The 21,547-nt window shown below is 47.0% G+C and overlaps 1 protein-coding gene across 1 annotated transcript in view; it reads right to left on the reverse strand.

Annotated features, from left to right (window-relative positions):
- SAE1 (SUMO1 activating enzyme subunit 1) overlaps nt 1–21,547 on the reverse strand; it is a 372,093-nt gene that overhangs the window by 274,556 nt on the left and 75,990 nt on the right. The window contains exons 3-4 of the mRNA XM_086938482.1: nt 16,347–16,520; nt 11,566–11,708 (exon numbers count right to left, since the gene is read on the reverse strand). Of these exons, the coding sequence (XP_086794608.1) occupies nt 11,566–11,708; nt 16,347–16,520 (317 nt within the window). The remainder of the gene's footprint in view (nt 1–11,565; nt 11,709–16,346; nt 16,521–21,547) is intronic.

Raw genomic sequence — 21,547 nt, forward strand, 5'->3', positions numbered from 1 at the left:
AGAAGGCTAATGTTTATTCCTCTAGCCACTTTATAAGCACTATCAAGTGCAGATCTTACATTTGAATTAGAAATACATTTTCCCTCTGAAGCAATTTGGTATGCCCTCTTTTTATGTTCCTTTGGGAGATGTTGTAAAATGTCTTACACTTCGTCCCAGTGTGCCCCATCAGATCTTCATAATAGGCCTATTGAATTAGCAATCCTCCAATGACTGGATGATTGAGCTTCACTCATTTTCCTGCTGCATCTATATGTTTGCGCTCTTTGTCTGGTGGTGGATCTTTATTTTATTTATTTGTTGAGATTTATAGAGCGCAGCGAATACCCTTGGGCGTCTTGGCGCTAGTAAATTCCACCAGTCCACACTCGTTGCATGAGGCTCATTGGTTGAATAACCATGTTTTTAAGAGTTTCCGGAATTGATAAAGGGACGAGCTCGTCCTGATGTTGTGCGGGAGGGTGTTCCAAAGTTTGGGGGCAGCCACTGTGAAGCGACGGTCACCCCAGGAAACTTTCTTTGATCGTGGGATAACTAGGTGGTGCAAAGAGGAAGAGCGGAGCTGCCTTGAAGGTACATAAAGTTTCAGTTGGTTTTTAAGCGAATGTGGTCCTTGATTGTTTAAAGCCTTGTAAACTATACACAAGTTGCCTTTACACAAGTTACCTATACACAAGTTACCAGTTGCCTGTGAGTGTGCTCTTTTGTGAGCAGTAGCCACAACCAAAGAGTCTGGTGTAAGTTGACTCCTAATGTTAATCGGGTCTGCTGGAGAAGGCTTATATTTCTTAACAACTCTAGGAGTGATAATTAATTCTAGATGTGACAGGGTTATTGAATATATCAGTAGTATGCCTGATCATTCATTTTAACATAGGGAGATACTGTGTAGTTTTTTGTGTTGAAAAAAAGAGTCTCAAATAAAAATTTATCCTCCATTACCTCAGTATGTTGTGGTGGGGAGGTGAAAGACTAAAAGGACAGTTGAGGAATGGGAGCTCTGCGTGACAAGTGAGTAGGCAGCCCCCACACCTTTCCGCAATGGTGCTTAAATATGTTTCTGATGTCTAGTGGGCTTTTGAAAAGGAGAGGGAAACAGGGGGTAAAGACCCCATCTGCCTCCCATCAGGGAACATGGGGCAGAAAGACTGTTGTGTCTTGAAGCACAAGTTACTACTTGTGTAACGATATATCTGTAAGAGACATTAGTTAGTGATAGATTCCTTACCTTAGAATATCCCCAGGCGTCAGACTGGATCCGGAAATTTTAGAGTAGCAGTACCCTTGCGCGTCGGTAGGCGTCGTCTGCGGCTCGGCGTTCGTCGTGGGCGCCGTGATGACGTCGGAGTACTTAGATACCGCCTCCGCGTGCTGCCGTCAGTTCTTAGACACAGCTTTTCCGCGCCAGAAATGCAGAGCTATGCTAAAAACCAACACTGGTGCCATTGAAACTAGGGCCCTGAAAGGGGATGACCTTAACCCTAGATATCGGTTCGCAGAACGGGGAGGATGGGTGGGTCGGTAAGGAATCTATCACTAACTAATGTCTCTTACAGATATATTGTTACACAAGTAGTAACTTGTGCATCTGAAAGAGACACGTCAGTGATAGATTCCTTACATTAGAATAGATACCCCAGCAATACCAACCCCGGTGGTGGGTCTGAGAACCAATAATCACACCAGAAAGTCCTGGAGGACGGAACGGCCAAAGAAGCCATCCCTCCGGACTTGGCTGTCCAAGCAGTAGTGTCTTGCGAACGTGTGCAGCGAGGCCCATGTAGCTGCCTGACATATGTCCTGCAAGGGGACTCCCCGGCCCAAGGTAGTAGTCGCCGTGGCCCGAGTGGAATGGGCCCTCAGCCCAGCTGGAGGTTCCTTTTTAGCCAAGGAGTAGCACGCTTGGATGTACAACACGATCGACCGAGAGATGGTCTGTTTGTGCACCGCCTTCCCTTCTTAGCACCCACGTAACCAACAAAGAGGTCGTCATCCACCCGGAACTGGCGTGTGCGATCCAAATAGAATGAAAGCGCACGTTTTGGGTCCAGACGGTTGAGCCGCTCTTCCTCCTTTGAGGGATGCGGAGGCGGAAAGAAGGTGGGCAAGGTGATGGACTGCCCGATGTGGAAGGCTGTGACTTCCTTGGGCAGGAAAGAGGGTTTTGTCCGCAACACAACCTTGTCCGGATGGACAGAAAGGAAAGGAGGTTTAGAAGAAAGAGCCTGGAGCTCACTCACTCTCCTGGCAGAGGTGATGGCAACCAGGAAAGCAGTCTTCAGAGTAAGAAGGCGGATAGGACAGTTGTGAAGTGGCTCAAAGGGAGCGCACATCAGAAATGTAAGAACCAGGTTCAAGTCCCACTGAGGCATCACGAAGGGAACAGGTGGAAACGTATGTGTGATGCCTTTTAGGAATCGATTAACAATAGGGGACTTGAGCAAAGAAGGTTGATCAGGCAGCCTTTGAACGGCTGAAATGGCAGAGAGGTAGCCCTTTAGAGTGCCCAGAGCAGAGCCCTGCTGGGCAAGAAAAAGAAGTAAGAGAAGAACCTCAGAAAGAGGGGCAGAGAGAGGATCCACAGCCTTTGCTGTGCACCATGCCACAAATCTGTTCCACCTGCAGGCATGTACCGACTTTGTGGAGGGATGCCTGGCTGCCAGAATGATGTTACAGATTTCAGGAGGCAAGTCAAATGGCCTCAACTGTCGCCGCTCAATCTCCAAGCATGGAGGTGGAGACTGGACAGGTTCGGGTGATGGACCATCCCCTGCTGCTGCGACAGAAGGTCCTCCTGAAGAGGCAGACGAACCGGGGGATCGACTGACATACTGAGTAGCTCGGGATAACAGTACCTTCGTGCCCAGTCCGGAGCCACAAGGATGACTTGTGCCCGGTCGCCCTTGATCTTCTTCAGCACTCTGGGCAGAAGTGGTATAGGCGGAAAGGCGTACAACAGACCGTAACTCCACTCGCGACGAAAAGTGTCTCCGAGCGAGTGCCGCCTTGGAAATTCTAACGCGCAGAACTGATTACATTACGCGTTCTCTTCGGTGGCTAATAGATCTAACCAAGCCTCTCCCCACTGCAAAAAGAGACCTTGCGCCACGTCCGAGTTCAGACGCCATTCGTGATCCATCATGCACGGCGGCTGAGTTTGTGCGCCCTGGCGTTCAGAGAACCTGCCAGGTGTTGAACCACCAGGGTCACGCCCTGATGTTCCAGCCATTGCCAGAGGCGCAGAGCCTCCTGGCAGAGGGTCCACGACCCCACCCCGCCCTGTTTGTTGCAGTACCACATAGCGGTGGTGTTGTCCGTGAAAACTTGCACTACACTCCCCCGAACAGAGGGGAGGAATGCCTTCAGTGCTAGACGAATCGCCCACAGCTCCGAAAGGTTGATATGGAGCCGGGACTCCGCCGGAGACCAGAGGCCTCTGATCTCCGCCTCTCCCATGTGGCCTCCCCAGCCCTGGAGGGACGCGTCAGTTACAACTACGTGCTCCGGTTGGGAAGGGGAGAGGGATCTGCCGCTGACCCAATCGCGGTCCGTGAGCCACCACTGCAGCTGTCTCGCAGTGCCCTCCGAGATCAGGACATGGTCGGACAGGTTACCCTGATGCTGGGCCCACTGAAACTTCAGGTCCCACTGCAGAGCCCGCATCTGCCAACGGGCGTGATGCACCAGAAGTATGCAGGAAGCCATCAGCCCCAGAAGCCGCAGCGTCAACCTGACCGAAACTCGGGATAAAGGCTGAAAGAGTGTAATCAGAGAATGTATATCCCGAACCCGCTGTTCAGGTGGGTAAACCCGAAACTGCGCCAAGTCGAGAACCGCTCCGATGAAAAGGAGCTTCTAAGAGGGACACAGGTGTGACTTCGGCACATTGATGGAGAACCCCAGCTGGTGCAAGAGGTCTGCCGTCGTCTGGAGGTGGCTGACGACTGTCTGGGGCGAGCCCGCCTTCAACAACCAGTCGTCGAGGTAGGGGGAAGACTGAAACCCCTAACCTGCGCAGTTGAGCTGCGACCACCGCCATCACTTTTGTAAACACCCGTGGGGCGGTAAGGCCGAAGGGAAGCACGGTAAACTGAAAGTGCTCGTGGCCTACCTTGAACCGCAGGTAGCGCCGGTGGGCTGGCAGGACGGGGATGTGGAAATAAGCGTCCTGGAAGTCCAACGCTACCATCCAGTCTCCTGGGTCCAGGGCAGCTAACACCTGAGCCAGAGTCAGCATTTTGAACTTCTCCTTCCGGAGGAAGCCGTTGACGTTCCGTAGGTCCAAGATAGGGCGTAGGCCCCCTTTGCCATTCTTGGGTACCAGAAAGTAGTGGGAGTAGAGACCACACCCTACTTCTGGCCCAGGAACGTGCTCGATGGCCCCCTTGGCCAAGAGGGCCGAAACTTCCTCCTGCAGAAGCCACAAATGATCCCCCGATAAGCGGTGGTGTTGCTGTGGCATGGCTTGAGGGATCGTCTCGAAGGGGAGGGAGTAGCCCCTTCGAACGATCTGCAGCACCCACCTGTCTGATGCGCCAGTAGGAGTGGTGATGGCGAACCCTGCCCCCCACTGGCGTCACATGGGCCGAAAAGCACAGACTAGGAGGGTTTTGAGGCGGATGCTGCAGGAGATGGTGTGGACTGTCCTCGCCGTTGTCCCCGACCGCCTCCACGGCGATTTCCACGGCCGCCACCGCGTTGAATATTAGTCTGCGGTCCGTGGCTGGCAGCACGTTTGGGGGCGCCCCTTCCTTGGCCACGAAAGGAGCGAAAGGCACCCGTTTGCTGGCGCGGGCCGAGAGGCCCAAGGACTTGGCCGTAGCCCTGGAGTCCTTAAAGCGCTCAAGCGCATGGTCTGCCTTGTCGCCATAAAGGCGACGGCCATCAAACGGCATGTCCATAAGTGTGTTTTGGACATCGGCCGAAAGGTTGGCGGACCTCAACCAGGCGTGGCGACAAATCACCACCGTCGTTGCCATCGCTCTGCCTAGTGAGTCGGTGGTATCCAGCCCACACCGAATAGAATATTTTGCCGCATCACGGCCTTCCACAAGGGCTTGGCCGAGTTTGGCCCGTACCTCCAACGGACACTCTGGCAGCAATTCCGCGACCGTGTCCCACAGAGAGTGGGTGTAGCGGCCCAAGAGGCATGCGGTGTTGGAAGACCACAGTCCCAGACTAAGGGATGAGAATATCTTGATACCGTACTGCTCATACCTCTTGGATTCCCTGTCTGGCGGAGCCGACGGGAACGAGGTCTGGGAGTTGGACGCCTGGATGACCAGACTCTCAGGGGTGGGGTAGGTGGACGGGAAACATGGGTCGCCCGGGGCCGGGCGGTGGCGTCCGGCCACGTTCCTATCTACAGGCGAACCTGTAGCAGGCCTGGACCAAGTGCCCAAAAGAACGTCGGTCAAGGCCTCACTAAACGGCAGCAGAGGCTCGGCCGAGCTTGACTGCGGTTTAAGGACCTCAGTGAGGAGGTTAGTCCGCATGGCCGCGACGGGGAGCTCAAGGCCCAGGGCCCTGGCCGCCCTCATCAACACCACACTGTAGGTTGTCCCCTCCTTCGTAGCCACGGTAGGAGGCGAGACAAAGCCAGTGTCTGGTGAGGTGTCCAGACCACTGGCATCCCCAAGTCCGCCTGTCCAGTCCTCTTGAGACTGACACTCTCGGATCAGAGGGTCCTCAGACCCCTCCCAATACTCCTCTTCACCCATCCCCTGATAATCAGGGTTGTCAAACGATGGGGCTGGTTCATAGAAGCTAAACTCCCCAAGCGGCGTCGAAAGCGGCCCCCAGCGGCGCCGTTCCGATGCCGGAACCGGAGCGAGGGAGGCATCGGGGACGGCGCCGCCCGAGGACGGCGCCGGAGGCGACACCTGAGGGACAGGCGCCGGTGAGGTCGTTAGGTCAACCGGCAACGACCCGGATCCCAAAGCGGATCCAGTGGGGCCCGAAGGCGCCGGGCCCGAAGGCGGCGACGGCGTCAGGGCCAAAGCCCCCGGCCCGCTAGGGGCCCCAGACGGGTCCACTGGGCCCGAAGGCGCCGCGGAGCCCGTCGGGGAAGAGAGGGACCATGGCCATGAGGAAACGCTCGATCTCCCCCTGGCGTTGCGTCCTGCCCAGGGACCGGAGGGTGTGGAGCAGGCTGCGACGCCCGCGACTCCGACGGAGCCGCGTGGGCGGTGTCACCCGAACCCCTGGCCGTGTCGCGCGAGTGTCGGGGGGAGTCAGAAGAGCGATGACACCTCTTCGACTTCTTGTGCTTACCTGACGACGACTTCAACCCGGAGAAGTGATGTCGACTCTCGGAGCTGTGATGGCTCCGACCCCGCGACCTGTCCCTCGACCTCCTGTGGGACCGGAACCTCTCGCGGCGCGGGCCGACTGCCAGAGTTCGAGTCGCTTGCGGGACCGCTCCCGTCTAGCTTTCGAAGTCAAGGCCCGGCAGTCGGGGCAGGTCTTGTCGTCGTGGTCGACGTGGAGACACCGACGGTGAGGGTCGGTGACCGACATCAGTCGGTCGCAATCCTCATCGGCACCGTCCGTAGTCGCAAGACTCAAGAGAAATTATCAAAAAGGGATCAAAAAGACTAGTCAAAAAGTGACTAAAGTACTGCTTTTTCTAGATCTGCGCTTGCTGGCGCGGAAAAAAGAACTGACATCAGCACGCGGAGACGGCGTCTAAGTACTCAGACGACGTCATCACGGCGCCCACGACGGCCCGGAGCCGCCTACCGACGCGCAAGGGTACTGCTACACAAAAATTTCCGGATCCAGTCTGACACCTGGGGATATTCTAAGGTAAGGAATCTATCACTAACGAGTCTCTTTCAGATGGGTGGGCAACCACTAGTTCATTGTCATGTGGGCCTCTCCTCCCATCAAAAGTAAATCCTGGGGTGTCTCAGGGGTGGAACCTCAAGCAAGAATTTCTATGGAGAGATACCACTGGAAACGGGATAGTGTCCTATTATCAATAGTACCTCTCCCATTGAAATCGGTGCTCGAGGGTCACCAAGCACTAACTCAAGTGAAAATAAGATGATTTTTTCGGCTCCTTTCACTTTCAAGCCAACGACATCAGCGTGCCATGCACACTGATCATCGTTGGGGGCGGAGGGGGGGGGAGCTAGAGACTGCTGGGGAACTCTTCTCAAGCAGCCCGATCTGAAATGGTAACAAGGATTTGTGAAACCAATAGGTCTCGCCTATTGCCTTGACCAGTATTTTCTAGCCATACAGTACAACACTGCCGCTGCTGTGCTACATGCCTTTTGAAAAATATATATTTTTAAAAACAACAATGATGGAAACACTGCGCCAATTTGTAGTCACGTATGTTCAAAACGCATGTGGGTGCCTACAAATTTACATAGGTGTGTTTTTGGGGTTTCTTTTATTTACCAATGCGAGACGGACCGGTAAGTTTGAGAAAAAAAATGAAAGCATTGCTTTGAAATGCTGAGCATAAGCACATATTCATTTTTTTTTCTTTATTAAAAGGGCTGACCAGGTTGAGCTAGAGGTTTGGAAAGAAGCAATACAGCAGGCAGAGGGAGAAGCAACCAGAGTGAAAGAGAGCAACCCTATGGGTAGGGGTGTGGAGCCTGTGGTCAAGCACAAAAGCAAGACAGAGCAACACAAGTGTGGGTGGGGGGGGGGGAAGCACATGGACGAGAGAGAGCAACGTGAGGGCTGGGGAGCGCATGGGAGAGACAGTGGGGAAACACATGCACACTCATGGAGGGCTAAAGCAAAAAATAGTTACCGAAAAACAAGTAGTTGAAGCAGGGAAGCTAGTCCATCAAAGAGATGGTAAAGAGGCTATGCCCTATTGAAGGAACAAACACAAGATTGAAAAGCTGGTACAAGATTAAGAAACAAGCAAATGAAAAAGTGATAGTAACCCAACCAGATATGCAATAAATGGACTGCAAGTGCCTGTATGTACTTAGTATGCCCACAATTAGGCTTTTGCAACCAGACAGTTGTGCTGTCTGGTAGGGCATTACTGTTTGGTTGGCTCAATCTAAAAAGCCATCACCAGAGGGTTTTCCTTGCCTCTGTGCTTTGATGTGACCTCCAAGTCAACAGTGCCAAGAGCACGATCGACATTGCGGGTACGTCAACAGCACTCAAGAGGTTAAGATTGACCAAACCGGACTGATAACACCTGAAACATGAACTCTAGTATGCAGAATGATTGCACGGAATAATATCTTTTCTTTACTATAGTCTGTGGATTTAGAAATAGCTGTGTTTTTTCAGTTGTTAAATTCTAAACAGAATATAACGCCACTGACAAAAACACATTAAGTTGAAATAAATAAATAAAAACATAAAATAGAAAACACACATTTTAGTGTTACATCCACTAAAACTGAAAAGGGTTTATATACCTGTTCACTGTGCATCAGCCTTCTAGGGAGAACCCGTATTGTTCTATTAACATTTTGTACAATGGTTCATTTATTTAGGTCGAAGCCTACCAGACAGTTAAGCTGTTAAGGTTTGCTAAAAATGTCTTGTGGGCATTCTGAAAACTTCCATGGGAATGCATTTTAGCCCATTGCTGACCATTAGCTTTGTGGTTTGTATCTCACATTTACTTTCTTTCCATTTGCTGGCTTTATTGGTTTTAGGCTGTCAAGCTTGAGTTAAAATGTCTGTTGGTGAATTGCTGGTTTACTGCTGTATCCTTCAGATTGCTCATTTTCTCTAAACAGGGCTTTAACTCTTGTACTTTACCTTGTCACATTTGCTGTGCAGCCATAGACTGAGGTCAAATGTCAAGCTCTGTCTTCAGAGGGGGTTTGACGATTCTTTTCTTGCTCTGACTTTGTGAGAGGATGTATGTGACAATCTTGCTGGGAAATTAAATACTTCTATCTACCACACAACAAAAATGAACTGTGCTCATGTTTCAAAATGTAGCAGAATTAGGAAAGTACAAATTAAGTTTATTTTTTTGTAATTCTGAAGCGTGGTACAAATGTAATGGTCATTTCAATTGAAAATGTGCTGTCTGTAATGGCAGTGCGCTACTATACCATGCATACTCCATACTACGCCAGTCTACACCACTCCACTATACTCCACTGTACACCACACCACGACATTCTATGACACTCCACTCTACGGAATGCCACTCCATTCTATGACACTCCACAATATGCCACTCCTCTCTCTGCCCACTCATTCTAAGACACTCTACGCCCCTCCAATCTACCCCACTTAAATGTACTCCAATTTACCTTACCCCACCAACTCTTAGCAGTGCTGAACAGCAGCCAAACTGGTGTGCAACATGAGTATAACACATTGCCAAAGGCAATGGCTTTGTCAATGCTAGTTTTTTATGGTAAAATTTTTACTGCAGAGGTATGGCCGACATGATTTCTTTTCTCCCTTTCTTTACATTTTTTTGGGCATAGGCTTGCATTAAAAAAAATAACCATATCAACAAGTTTGTCAATGCCAGACCTACATAATTCACTACTGATTACTAATCGCTCTGTTGGACGGTAACATGGGGCAGGCAGTGACAGCCATTAAATCACAAGTGAACTTTTGGAGTACGTTACCCCTGGCAGTCACAGGCAGGGTGGCGCTATCTAAGATGGTGATCCTCCCTCGACTCCTGTACTACTTTGCCAATTTGCCCCTCTACGTCCCAGCGACCTTCTTCGCTTTGCTCACCAAGATGCTTTGGGACTTTCTATGGGGCAATGCGCGTCATAGACTGGCGCTAGCAAAGTTACACCTGCCCACTGACCAGGGGGGACTGGCTGCGCCCTGTTTCGAGCACTACTGCCTAGCCGCACAACTGGAGTGGGTAGCCTGCTGGCTCGCCGACAAAGGACGCTAGGACACCGCTACCCTGCCTCCTCCCCACTCTCTTGAAGTTATCACGAGCTCTTCCACCCAGCCTCCAGGGCCCAGATGCCTGTCCCTCTTCTGCTGGTGGTGGCTTATAGGAGTTATCGTCGCTGCCTGCATCTCACCAAGGCATTGGTCCCCTACACACCGGCCATACCATTGGTGGGCTCTCCCAGCGGGCCTGTGGCGCTCACACCTCTCGAGCTCACGGCCTGGCACGAAGCAGACATAGTGACATTGGGAGATCTATACCGAGATGGGCAGCTCCTACCATACGAATCCCTAGCTGACGAGATGGGGCTGCCGCCGGGTCAATTTCTAAGACACCGTTCACTCATTGCGACGCTGTCCTCTAAATGGGAAGAAATGCAAGAGGAACCCAGCCAACACCTCATCATCCAGTACTTGCACGTAATGGTACACAGTAGACACTTGAGCCGATGGTTTGCAGCATCCCTCCGAATTCACGCAGCAATCTCTTTAAATCCGCTACGCCGTAAGTGTGAGGCAGACCTGGAACGGCCGTTGGAGGACAGGGAATGGGAAAGGGTGCTGAAAAGCCCAACGCGAATCCCCAGGAACATGAGATTCCGGCACATACAACTATTTATAATCCACAGGGCATACATCACACCCGAGAAGATAGATAAGTACTTTCACCGCACAGATGCGCTGTGCCCCAGGTGCATGGAGGTGGGGGTTGGAATAGTCCACATGCTATGGGGTTGCCACAGACTACACGCCTACTGGCAAGCAGTAGGCGCAGCGTTGCGCACCTGCACAGACCGCAACATACCCTTTGAATGGTCCGTTTATTTACTGCATCATTTCCTAGGTCTCCGACCATGAAGGTATCCTCCCGCTTCCTACACCTAGGTTTGGTGGTAGCCAAGCCACTCCTGAGCAAGAAATGGAATGCGAGAGATCCGCCACATATACGAGCTTGGAGGTAATCCCTACTAGGGTGGGTCAATGAAGAAGGGATAGCAATCCAGCAGGAGGAAACGTTGGGGCTACGGAAGACGCCCACAGCAACTCAATGGAAAGGAATATTTCAAGTGTTGTTACACATCGAGAGGGAAGGTCCAGAAGGACAGCAGGGTGCGCATGCCAAAGGACATTTAAGGTGCGCCATGGAGGGTGATGAGGGTGGTGGATCGGGAAAGGGCGGGTAGTGCGAGCGGGGGGGAGGAACAGAGTGCAACACATGCACCTGAAGAGTGATGTATGCGGCTGCTGCTAGTTCTGAATTCTTATTAGTTGTCTTTCTTCTGTTTATAACATCTGTACACCTGCCTGACTTGTTCGCCTTGTAAAGACTTTACGTAAAACGAAATGGGAACCGCGTCACAGAATGAAGGCTGTTTTCAGAGTGGACTCTGTATATTCTGTCGAGACTCACTTCATAGATGCCTGTATGACAATACCGAATGTATGCTCGACGTAAACCACTAACAAACTGTACAGTTTATTACATGTAGACGAACGGTTCACCATGCATTCAACTTTATGTGATACAGGTTATCTCTCATATTGTTGTAATCTTCAAAACTAAATAAAAACCGATTTTAAAAAAAATTATTACTAATCGCTATTTGCGTTTCTGATAAAATTACATTTTGGTACACAGAACTCTTTTTTTGCTGGACAAGGTGTTCCACAATTCCAAAAACGACTTACTCCACAAACTCGTGTTCTCCTAGATCTGCAAACATAAATCCATGGTAGCCAAAGACATCACCAGCGAAGAACTTGATGTTGTTTTTGTGGCAAATCTGATCTATCTTCACCATTACATCTCGTGGGCAGCAGGTAAGACACACCTAGGAGTAATGAATAATACACAGGTGAGCTACAGTAGCCTTGTCGAAACTACAGGGCTTCTACTTTCAAAACGTTGTTGCATACTCTAACAACTGTTTAAAAAATAGAGAGCAAAAACTTTAAACGGCCAGAAATCCAATTTATTGTAGTAAGTATGTTCTTTTAGATTGTGAAACAAAACAGAGCAACAGCCACTAAGTGAAAACACGAACCAATATTAATTGTAAGATTTTATAATTTTTTGCTTACATGCATTGGCAAGTGGTTTCGCTTTCAAATGTCAGTTCTATATCTAAAGAAGACCCTCCTCTGGCATGTTGTAATAGGATGTTTTTGCTTTGTAAAGTTTCCTTTGGGTTCAGAAGTATATCTTCCCAAGCCCAGAACAGTAGCACTGAATCTTTTTAAACTAGGAAATTGAAGAGGACAAAATCACCCAAGACGTAAATGGTTGGGTATTAACAGACTGAACTTTTCAAGAGCACGTCGACTATGTTTTAGAATTCCTTAAAGGACATTATAGGCTTCACTATCTTCTCTGTACACTGATAGGTCTGTAGCGGTTTGTGATGGTAACTGGGAAGACAGAGTTTGTAATCCAGCTGGTGCATTGTAGGTGTTGCCTTGTAATGTACTGTCGCTTTCGCAAAAATAAAATGGGAGGCTATTGAAGGATGTTCCCATAGCATTCAATCCTTTAATTGAGGCCATTGCCTTCGCTTTTAGTTTTAAAGGTTATTCTGTGCATGACAACACAAGAGGTTCCAATAGAAATAAACACCAAATACAGAGACTCCTCTACATCATATTTTTGGCGACTACTGTTACAACAGGATTGGTACCACGATTTGTTGTCTTTGCTCAGTCAATGCTCTATTTTTATTCAACAAGGACAGACCCTCGAGAGTGTTTTAGAAATCTGGATTGATTGTAACCCAAAACTTAGAGGTTTTAACAGTGTATGAATTTAAACAGAATAAAGAACTATAACAGCCTATGCGTTAGTGTGTAGAAATAGAAAAGGGCCTTCTTATGGCCAAGAGTACTTCTAATGCAGTCTTCCTCAACAGATGCAAATTCATTACTAATGAGTGTGGGAGCAAAAGCACTGATCCATTGTTGTGCAGCTTTGCTTCAAGCATGCAATTTACCATCTTGTTGCCCAAATGGCCTTTACATAGGAGTGGATATGAGGTATCTTACTGGTCTTTCTACCTTTATTTATTTTCCACAACAGGGTCCTTATTTTACAACGCAATCTTAATAAACTATTTTCAATGAATCAGTATAGATCTTCATCATCTCAGTCTGTTGACTCTGTTTGAGACTTTAATTTGGCCTGGACTTTGCATTGAGCAAGCCCTTCAAACCTACCATTCTGTAGCCGATTAGTATTCCTGTCACCTTCACAACTTCAGCGACTACTGGCTGGCTGCTCAGATCTGCTTATAAAATTCTTCTATCTAGGGCAAATTGGAGGTCAAATGTTTTGCCTCCTGACAAGTAGCTTCACATGTTTGTGAGCTGTCATCCTGATTCGGAAGTCTTGTCAGTAGATGCCTTTCTCCAAGACTGGAACCCTCTTCTGGGTGTCGCCTTTCCCCCCTTTCACCCCTCAAATCCCCACATTCTCCTTCACCTTTGCTGTTATCAGGCACCACTTGTCCTTTTAACACTATTTTTTCCTCCAAGCAGCATTGTGATTGGCTGGCTCGGAGCCTGGGTGTGCTTCATGTTAAGGCCAGCTAGGGAGTACTACGGAGGAGTGACGCGGGGAGAAGGTATGTTTTTCTTTTATAATACTCACTTTCCCCGCGTTCACCCCCCTCCTGTCGCGCCCCCTACCACCGACCCGTGCTTTCCGCTGCTGGATGGGACTAATGATCTACTTCATGCCACTTCACTTGTTTTATCTAATTTCCGTGCCTCCTTTTTTGTAAAAGACCTTTACTACAAGTCAATCAACATTTTTTCGCTATGTCACTCTCTTTTCAACTCCTTTACCTTGGGCAAGAAGTCTCTGGTTAGTAGGCGTAGGAGTAAAATCAGCCTCCATACCTCCAGCCCCAGCTACTCATATATGTGGGACATCAACTTCATGCTTATGTAATCTCAGCCTAGCCTTCCAACTCAGACTTGTATCTGAAGCTACTCTCAGCCAAAGTAACTGTCTTCCTCTTTCTGATTTCAAGGTATTAAACATTAAGAATTTACCTGTATTTCAATGCCCCTTCACTCCTGAAGGAGTCCTCTTCCTCTCCCAAAGGACAAAGACCAGCTCCTCTCCAGTCCTTTACCCCCATTTCCCGAAGCACTCGCACCTCTCCCATCGCTAGCTGCCTTAAGTAGTGCGAAAGACGCATTAGTTCCCTTAGACCCACCTTCACTGATCAACTTCTCATTTCCTTTAGGAGACCCCACCATGCAGTTAGTACCCTTACTGTGGCCAGATGGGTTTGTAGGCTACTCTCTAAAATAGGCATCAACTATTCTATTTCGGTGCCCAATAAACTGGGGGAGCCAAAGTCTCCAAGGCTTCCCTTTCAGGCTACAGTCTTGACAATATTCTAAACACTGCGTAGTGGGGCATTTGCAGACCTTCGAATCCAAACCAGTTGAGTATGTGGCAAACTTGTACTAGTCTTGCTTTAAACACACCATGTAATGACACACCTTGTCCTTGGCATATAATTAGAATCCTCCTAGCTTGTGACAAGGCAAATCTACATTTTAGTAAAAACAAATAAGTGGAATTATATATGATATCTTACACTACTGTGGTGTTTGGTGATTTATAATTGTACCATATCACCATGTATCTTCCAGGTCACTATCTCTACAAGAAAATAGAGGAGGTTAATCGATCTCTTGGCCAAATGGGCTGTCCAGCCAAGCAGATATGCATCCTATCACTGATGTGAGCAAGGGGGTTGGTGGGCCAACAAGCTTTCTCAAAAGTAATGCCATAGACACTCCACCATTGTTGATGCTTTATCCATGAGCTAGATTTGTCTGACAGTCTATTTGCAGATATCACTACAGTACAGACGTCTCTAGAATAAAGGTGCTTGCAAAACTATAAATACGTGGAAAGCCATTAAACGCCTAATGGATTTTACAGGGGCACTAATTTTCATGTCCTACGTATGAGAAATTTCTACACCTAGCAGCTTCCCTCAAGGGTACCACACCTTTAAGAATTCTTATGTTCAGTTCACCAGACGATTTTTCACTCTTCACTTGCAGTATTTTCTTGACTGCTTGCCGTAAAACCCTATTTTAGGTTCAGTCACCCAGGCCATCTGTCTGTTTGTCCTCATGAGACCCTGGTCGGGTCAAAATGTCACTTACACTGCTGGCAAACAACCCTTTTGTTACACCATTACAACGTGTGGTTAGGCAACTAAGTGCCTGGTCTAATAGGACCTCTTTCTCAGTTGTTTGAAGGCCAACATACCTATGATTTTCTAACTACTGGTTTCATTTTATTTTTGGTTGTGGTTGTTGTTCACATGGGGTAGCTTTGAACACTTTTTGTTTTTATATAATGTTTGCATAAGATGAAGAATGTACTTTATCATTTCCATCATTGCACTGGAAATCTGCTACCCCGTTTTTGTTATACTATTGTAAAATTACTACAGTAAATTTTGCCATGTGTATCCAATATTATTATATTTAATGAGTTTCATGTGAACTACTGCTGTTGTTTGCTCATCTCATTTGCAGCATGGATTAATGCAACTCCTTAACGGACACCCCTGACATATCAACCTTCAAGAGGGAACGGCTATGGGCCAAACCTAGCGGATGACTGAAGACCTCCTTGAGCCATGCTTCAATCGCAAAAAACAAATGCAGCTTATAATGGCTAATAATCAAGGCCACTGGAATTATTGAGAAGGGGAGGACCAAAATATGCATTAGGATAGAGTAAATTATGTGGCAACAAAACACAATTTATGTGGGATAATGCAGCACATTTTGTTTACAGTAGGGTTTCATTATTTTGTCATGTTAACATTGTCTGGGCAACAACTAATAGGTCCAGATAAACCCCAAACGTTGAAATAAGCAACTTAAAAGTGAACAGTCAATATTGGAGAAGGGCTTTCCATTGTGAGGGAACATGCATCGCAACCTTTTTAGTAACTTTTGATGCGGTTGAGCAAGAAACAACTTTGTTTTTTAAATCTGCAGATTATGCAGCGGATGATGGATACACGTTGCAAATGTGGCTTATTTACAATCATACAAAAAACACTATTGTCTCACACTTAGGTCCTAGGGGAAAGCATACAACAAGCATGAGTGGTTAAGCATTACTTCTTAAAATTAACATATTTAGTGTGGTTTGTAAAAGCACCAGCCTTTATGTTACCTCAAGACAACATACACCATGGATAAGGGAAATTACAAAGTGGAGTATAGATGTCACAAAATAATATCAAACATTAGCTTTTAGTTAAAATAGTTACACCAGGAAGACAAACTTCAAAAAGCTTCCATGGTTACATAAAATATTGTAAATATTAGCTTGACAAAAATCAACGTTTCCTGACAACATTTGCTATCACTTTGTTCAAAATCCAACGCACAAGATGAACAACTTTTGTGAAGTTTTAATAGTTACTTACAGCATCAAATTGTGTGAAGAATTCTTCTTCCTTGCTTTCGATAGTATCAGTGTCCACTTTCACATCAACCATGGGATTTAAATTCTGAGCACGCTCCTGGGAGGCTTCAGCCCGGTTACGATCCAAGGGTCCCTTGGGAATCAGGAACTGTGCTCGGGTATCTTCCAGAGTTAACTTAAAAAAAAAATGACCATGTTTACCCAATTTAAATGACGGACAGATGTTTCCACTCTATATCAGAGAATATGCTGGAGAATTAAAGGGGGCACTTTTTTCAACAGTAACGATCAAAAAAGTGGGTTCATTCTAAGCCACTGAACAGTGGTGTATTATACTTACACTTCAATTTGGTTGTGGAGGACGGTAATATTTAAATGAAAATTAACTACATTTTAAAAATAATATCATTTATTGTCCCTGACCATCATATTACTGTTCATGGCTCTATGCAAGTACACGCATTTGCAATGACAATAGGGCAAGCTAACGAATACACTGTCAATCCACACCTAAAAAGCCATGTACCTTAATGACTACCTGCACCCATTTTTGCTGCTGTCAGAGAAAAACACCATAAATTATTTAGTTATCTAAGACACTTTAACAGCATTACAATGGCATGTGTGTGCCACCTAAAGTTCAAGCTCAGGCAGCTGGATAAACTAAATGATTACAGCTGTGTGGAGGTCAAGCACTTTTTAGTTCTGGTCTAGACAGCACTTGCGCTGTTTCTTCGATTCATGCTGTAGTCGGGTAAGAACTTTAAACTTTGCCTACTTTCCGCCCATCTTTTCAATTGGCTCTGGTTACTGTCGTTTGTAAATGGTGGCATTTGATTAGTTAAAGGCTTAGTAGTCCCTCCTTAGTACTGCCTTTTCTCCTGTTGTAACCCCCCATGGGGACTGTCCCTGTTACATGTGTTGTTACTTAGTATGTTGCACATACAGTTTCTGAGCACTATTTTATTAATGTTCTCCTAGCTGCTGTTGCAGGCAGGACACGCTCTTAAGCTTCTGCAATCCACCCATGGTTTAACTGCACGGCAACGCTGCACAAGATACATCATCATTTAATATTCAAGTTAAAAAAAATATTTAACAACCAACGGGGGACGCTGCCCTTAATCTTAAACAATGGTGGCTACGCGGCTCGCCCAACTCTATTTTTTCATCATTCAAACTTTTTTTAAGCAGTGCGGCACACTTCCTAATCACCAACAATGATGGCAACGAAGGGCTAAAGCGTCTGACGGGAGCCTTTTCTCTCAGTACTTAAGGGCAAACATTCAAGCGTAAAAACATATATTCTCCCTTCAGTACTTTGTATCGCTGGTAATTACGGGAATATGTTGTTACGGTTCTGTCATTTAGCAGCCGCAAATCAAATTTTTAACGATTTACAAGTGGACGTGGAGTGAATGAATCCTAGTCTAAATATAGATATCCGCTCATGAAAACGTATCATAAGTTAATTGCGTGCACCACTGATATCAATATTAAATGCTCTGGAATGTGGGAAACATTTAAAAATCATGTCAAGGAGCATTTGAAAAATGGGAGAGATTGCAGCATACTTGAGAAGCCCATTGGCAAAGGGAACAACTTTAACATTCCGTTTACTGTTTGAATGGCAGTCCCTCTTTTCATTGCGATGGACTCATCTGTCAGGGTTTCTTAGAGGGGAAGGGTGGCATGTTTACTGGTCAAGGATCCACTGTGCCCCCTTCCCGCAAAACACTACACTCCTCTCCCTTAAAACAACCTTCACCTTTAGCAAGTTTACCGCATGTGCCACACACACACTAATTACCATTACATACAAAACCCCAGAGACAGATTTTCACTGCACTGAACACACACACACCACTCATCAAACGCCCCCGGGATTGTTAAAGGTGAGCTCAGACTGATTTAATCAAACACACCGCCATCACCCCTAAACTTGAATATGGAGTAAATGTAGCACTTTCCTCGACAACATGTCATGGAATGCCTTTATCAAGCATTCGACAAAAAAACAGTCTCCACAACAGCATACATATATACCATTCTACATCATTTACACATGAATGCTTGTTATTTATTCACATGAGCGGTACAAAAGGGGGTGGTAATGGACGGAGCATCTGAACCAATCAAACACTGACACCCAGTCAAAAGATCTGGGTTTAATCCATCACCGTTCTTTAGCCCACTCTGCCACCCCAGTTTCACATGGCTATATGCAAATCAGTCTGGCCCTGTGCCTCATGGGAACAGTCCAGCCCGAACTGCCAAGCCATGTCTTCCCTGGACCGGAAACAAGCTTCCGAGGACCGGTTTCTGGCATTCCAGCCGTCTTCAGCCCGGCTTGCTTGAATCCAGTGGCAAAGCGAGCAAGGAACTCACGTCTGAGCATAGAGTATGCTCAGACGTTTTAGAAGAAGATTCTTTGTGCTTCTAGTGGTTCTAGTGCCACCAGATATTGTCAGCTTCTGAGTGAGGTAGCTGGGTGAGTTGTTGTGTATAGCTCTGTGCGTCATGCAGGCAATTTTCAGATGTATTCTGGCTTCAAAAGGAAGCCAGTTCAAGGATTTTAGGTCAGGGGAAATATGTGAGTGTTTTTTAGATCCAGTGATGAGTCTTGCTGCAGCGTTCAAAGAGGCTCTCAGCGGTGCAGTTGTAGATAGAGGGAGTCCACAAAGGGCGGCGCTACCGTAGTCTATGCAAGGAATGACTAGGGCTTGAACTGCAGTTTGGAAGTCCTTGGCTGATAGGAAGGGTTTAAGTTTCCTCAGGGTATTGATTTGGAAGTTTGCTCCCTTCGTTGCCTTGCTGATATGCTGCTGCATGCGGAGGTTGGCGTCCAGTGTAATGCCTAGGGATTTCGCCGAGTCCACGATGGTAGGTTGGACATTGAGTGCAGTTAGGTGCTTAAGCCAGGTTTGAGTGGGGGAGATTTTTAAGGGAGGTGAGATCATAAGGAACTCAGTTTTTAGAGCATTGAGTTTGAGGTGATTATCGGCAAGCCAAGATTGGGTGTTTGAGCGTTGAGTTCAGAAGTTTGATGTCTTTGGGGGATTGTACTTTGAGATTTAATTGGGTATCGTTGGCGTACATGTGATAGTGTACATTAGATGCTTGTAACAAGGTGGTGAGTGGTTCCATGACCAGATTGAACAGAGTTGGGGATAGAGAAGATCCTTGTGGGACGCCTAATGTGACAGGCACTGGTGAGGACATCACGTTGTTGCTCTTGAATTTCTGGGATCTGTTATGCAGAAAGGAGGTGAACCATTTGAGAACAGTCCCAGATAGTCCCATTCTGGTGTGTAACAGCTCAAGTAAGTTCTCATGTTTGACAGTGTCAAATGCTGAGGAGAGGTCAAGAAGGATGAGGAGGCAGGTATCGTTTTGATCTAGGATTTGGAGTGCATCATCAATTATGTGTGTCATGGCAGTTTCAGTACTGTGCCCTGCTCGGACGCCTGATTGATGGGGGTTGAGGAGGTCAAATTGATCGATGTGTTTTGTCCATTGGAGTTGTACGCATTTTTCCAACAGTTTTGCAAGGGTGGGAATGTTGGTAATAGGACGGTAATTGTTTAGGTCAGACGGGTCAGCTGTTGGTTTCTTGAGTATAGGTGTAACTTGTCCAATTTTGAGGGAGTCGGGGATGAGTCCTTGTTGTAGAGAACTGTTAATAATTTTGGTCCAGAGTGGGAGGAGTGACGGGATGAAGTCCTTTAATGCGTTTGCAAGAAGGGGGTCTGTGAGGTGATTAGAGGGTTTCAAAGTACTGAGCAGTTTGACAATTGTTTCTTCCGAGTAGGTGTCAAAGGATGACCATGCAGCATTGTTCTTTGGTACAGTGGGTGTTATGATGAGGGGGTTGGAGTAAAGGTTTACGTCATTAGGGAGGTCGCTCCTTATGTTGTCAGTCTTCAGATTAAAGAAAGCAGAGAAGTCTTCACAGGATGGTATATCGCCTATTGTGCTATGTGAGAGTTGGGGTTGTTCCTTGGATTGTGTTTTGAGGAGTTCAAATAGTTTTCTTGAGAGGGACGGGATTAGGGGCTAGAGGAAGGGGGTAGACGAATGGGGGTAGAGGAAAGAAGGTAGAGGAATGGGGTGGAGGGTAGAGGAATGGGGTGGAGGGTAGAGGAATGGGGTGGAGGGTAGAGGAATGCGGTGAAGGATAGAGGAATGCGGGCAGAGAGTAGAGGAATGCGGGCAGAGTAATGGGGGTAGAGGAATGAGTTTAGAGGAATGGGGTGGAGGGCAGAGGAATGGGGTGGAGGGCAGAGGAATGGGGTGACGGTAAAGGGTAGAGGAATGAAGTAGAGGAATGGGTTGGAGGGTACAGAAATGGGGGAAGAGGAATGGGGTGGAGGGGGAAGATAAATGGGGTGGAGTGGGAAGAGGAATGGGGTGGTGGGGTAAGAGGAATGGGGTGGTAGTTTTCAGTGGGCCAGTTGCCGGCAGTTGCTGACCACATCAGTCAACAACTATTAGGAGAGTCCATGACCTACAGATAATACTACTTTAACAAATTTCCTTCAATGCATAAGTTTGAGCGTGGCTCTAAATCGCCCTTTCAAATGTCAATTTTAATTCTTTTGAATCAGGGTTCGTCCTTACATTTAATTTGAACTGGTACATCTTTAACCATGCTCCCTACGACCCAGTGAGTTTCAGGGGGCAAGGCAACTGAAAAAGCTTTAAAAGAAATAGTACCATCCAATTTCACATAGGTCTCTATGTTACAATTAGTGTCTTCTCCCACCACATCCAAAATGGACACCAACTGCAGTGATGCAGAAGCAAGGGAAGTCTCAATTAGGCTAATATCATATACATTACAAAACCTGTTTGGGCAGCTTTATATAAACTGCTTAGCATAACTTAATGGATAAGAATTGATAAGTGAATAGATGCATTTCCAACAGATGTATTCATACTCTTGATTGTCCCAATGATAAAACCACTAACTGAATGGGTGCAGAGGAAGCCCGAAAGCAGTTTAGTGATCCTGGAAATAGAAGATAAGCTATCATTAGATGTAGATAAACTACTGATATACTGAAAACCCCCCAAGTTCTCAAGTTGACATAAACAAACTGCATATGCAATCCAAGAAGGACTGCAGGGCTAAAGGAGCAAATATGCCTACAGGAAAGCTAGACAAGAGTATTGAATGAGGTAAACTGGGAAAGAGACTTT

This window comes from Lissotriton vulgaris, chromosome 9, assembly GCF_964263255.1.
Source record: "Lissotriton vulgaris chromosome 9, aLisVul1.2, whole genome shotgun sequence".
In the NCBI taxonomy this organism is placed as follows: Eukaryota; Metazoa; Chordata; class Amphibia; order Caudata; family Salamandridae; genus Lissotriton; species Lissotriton vulgaris.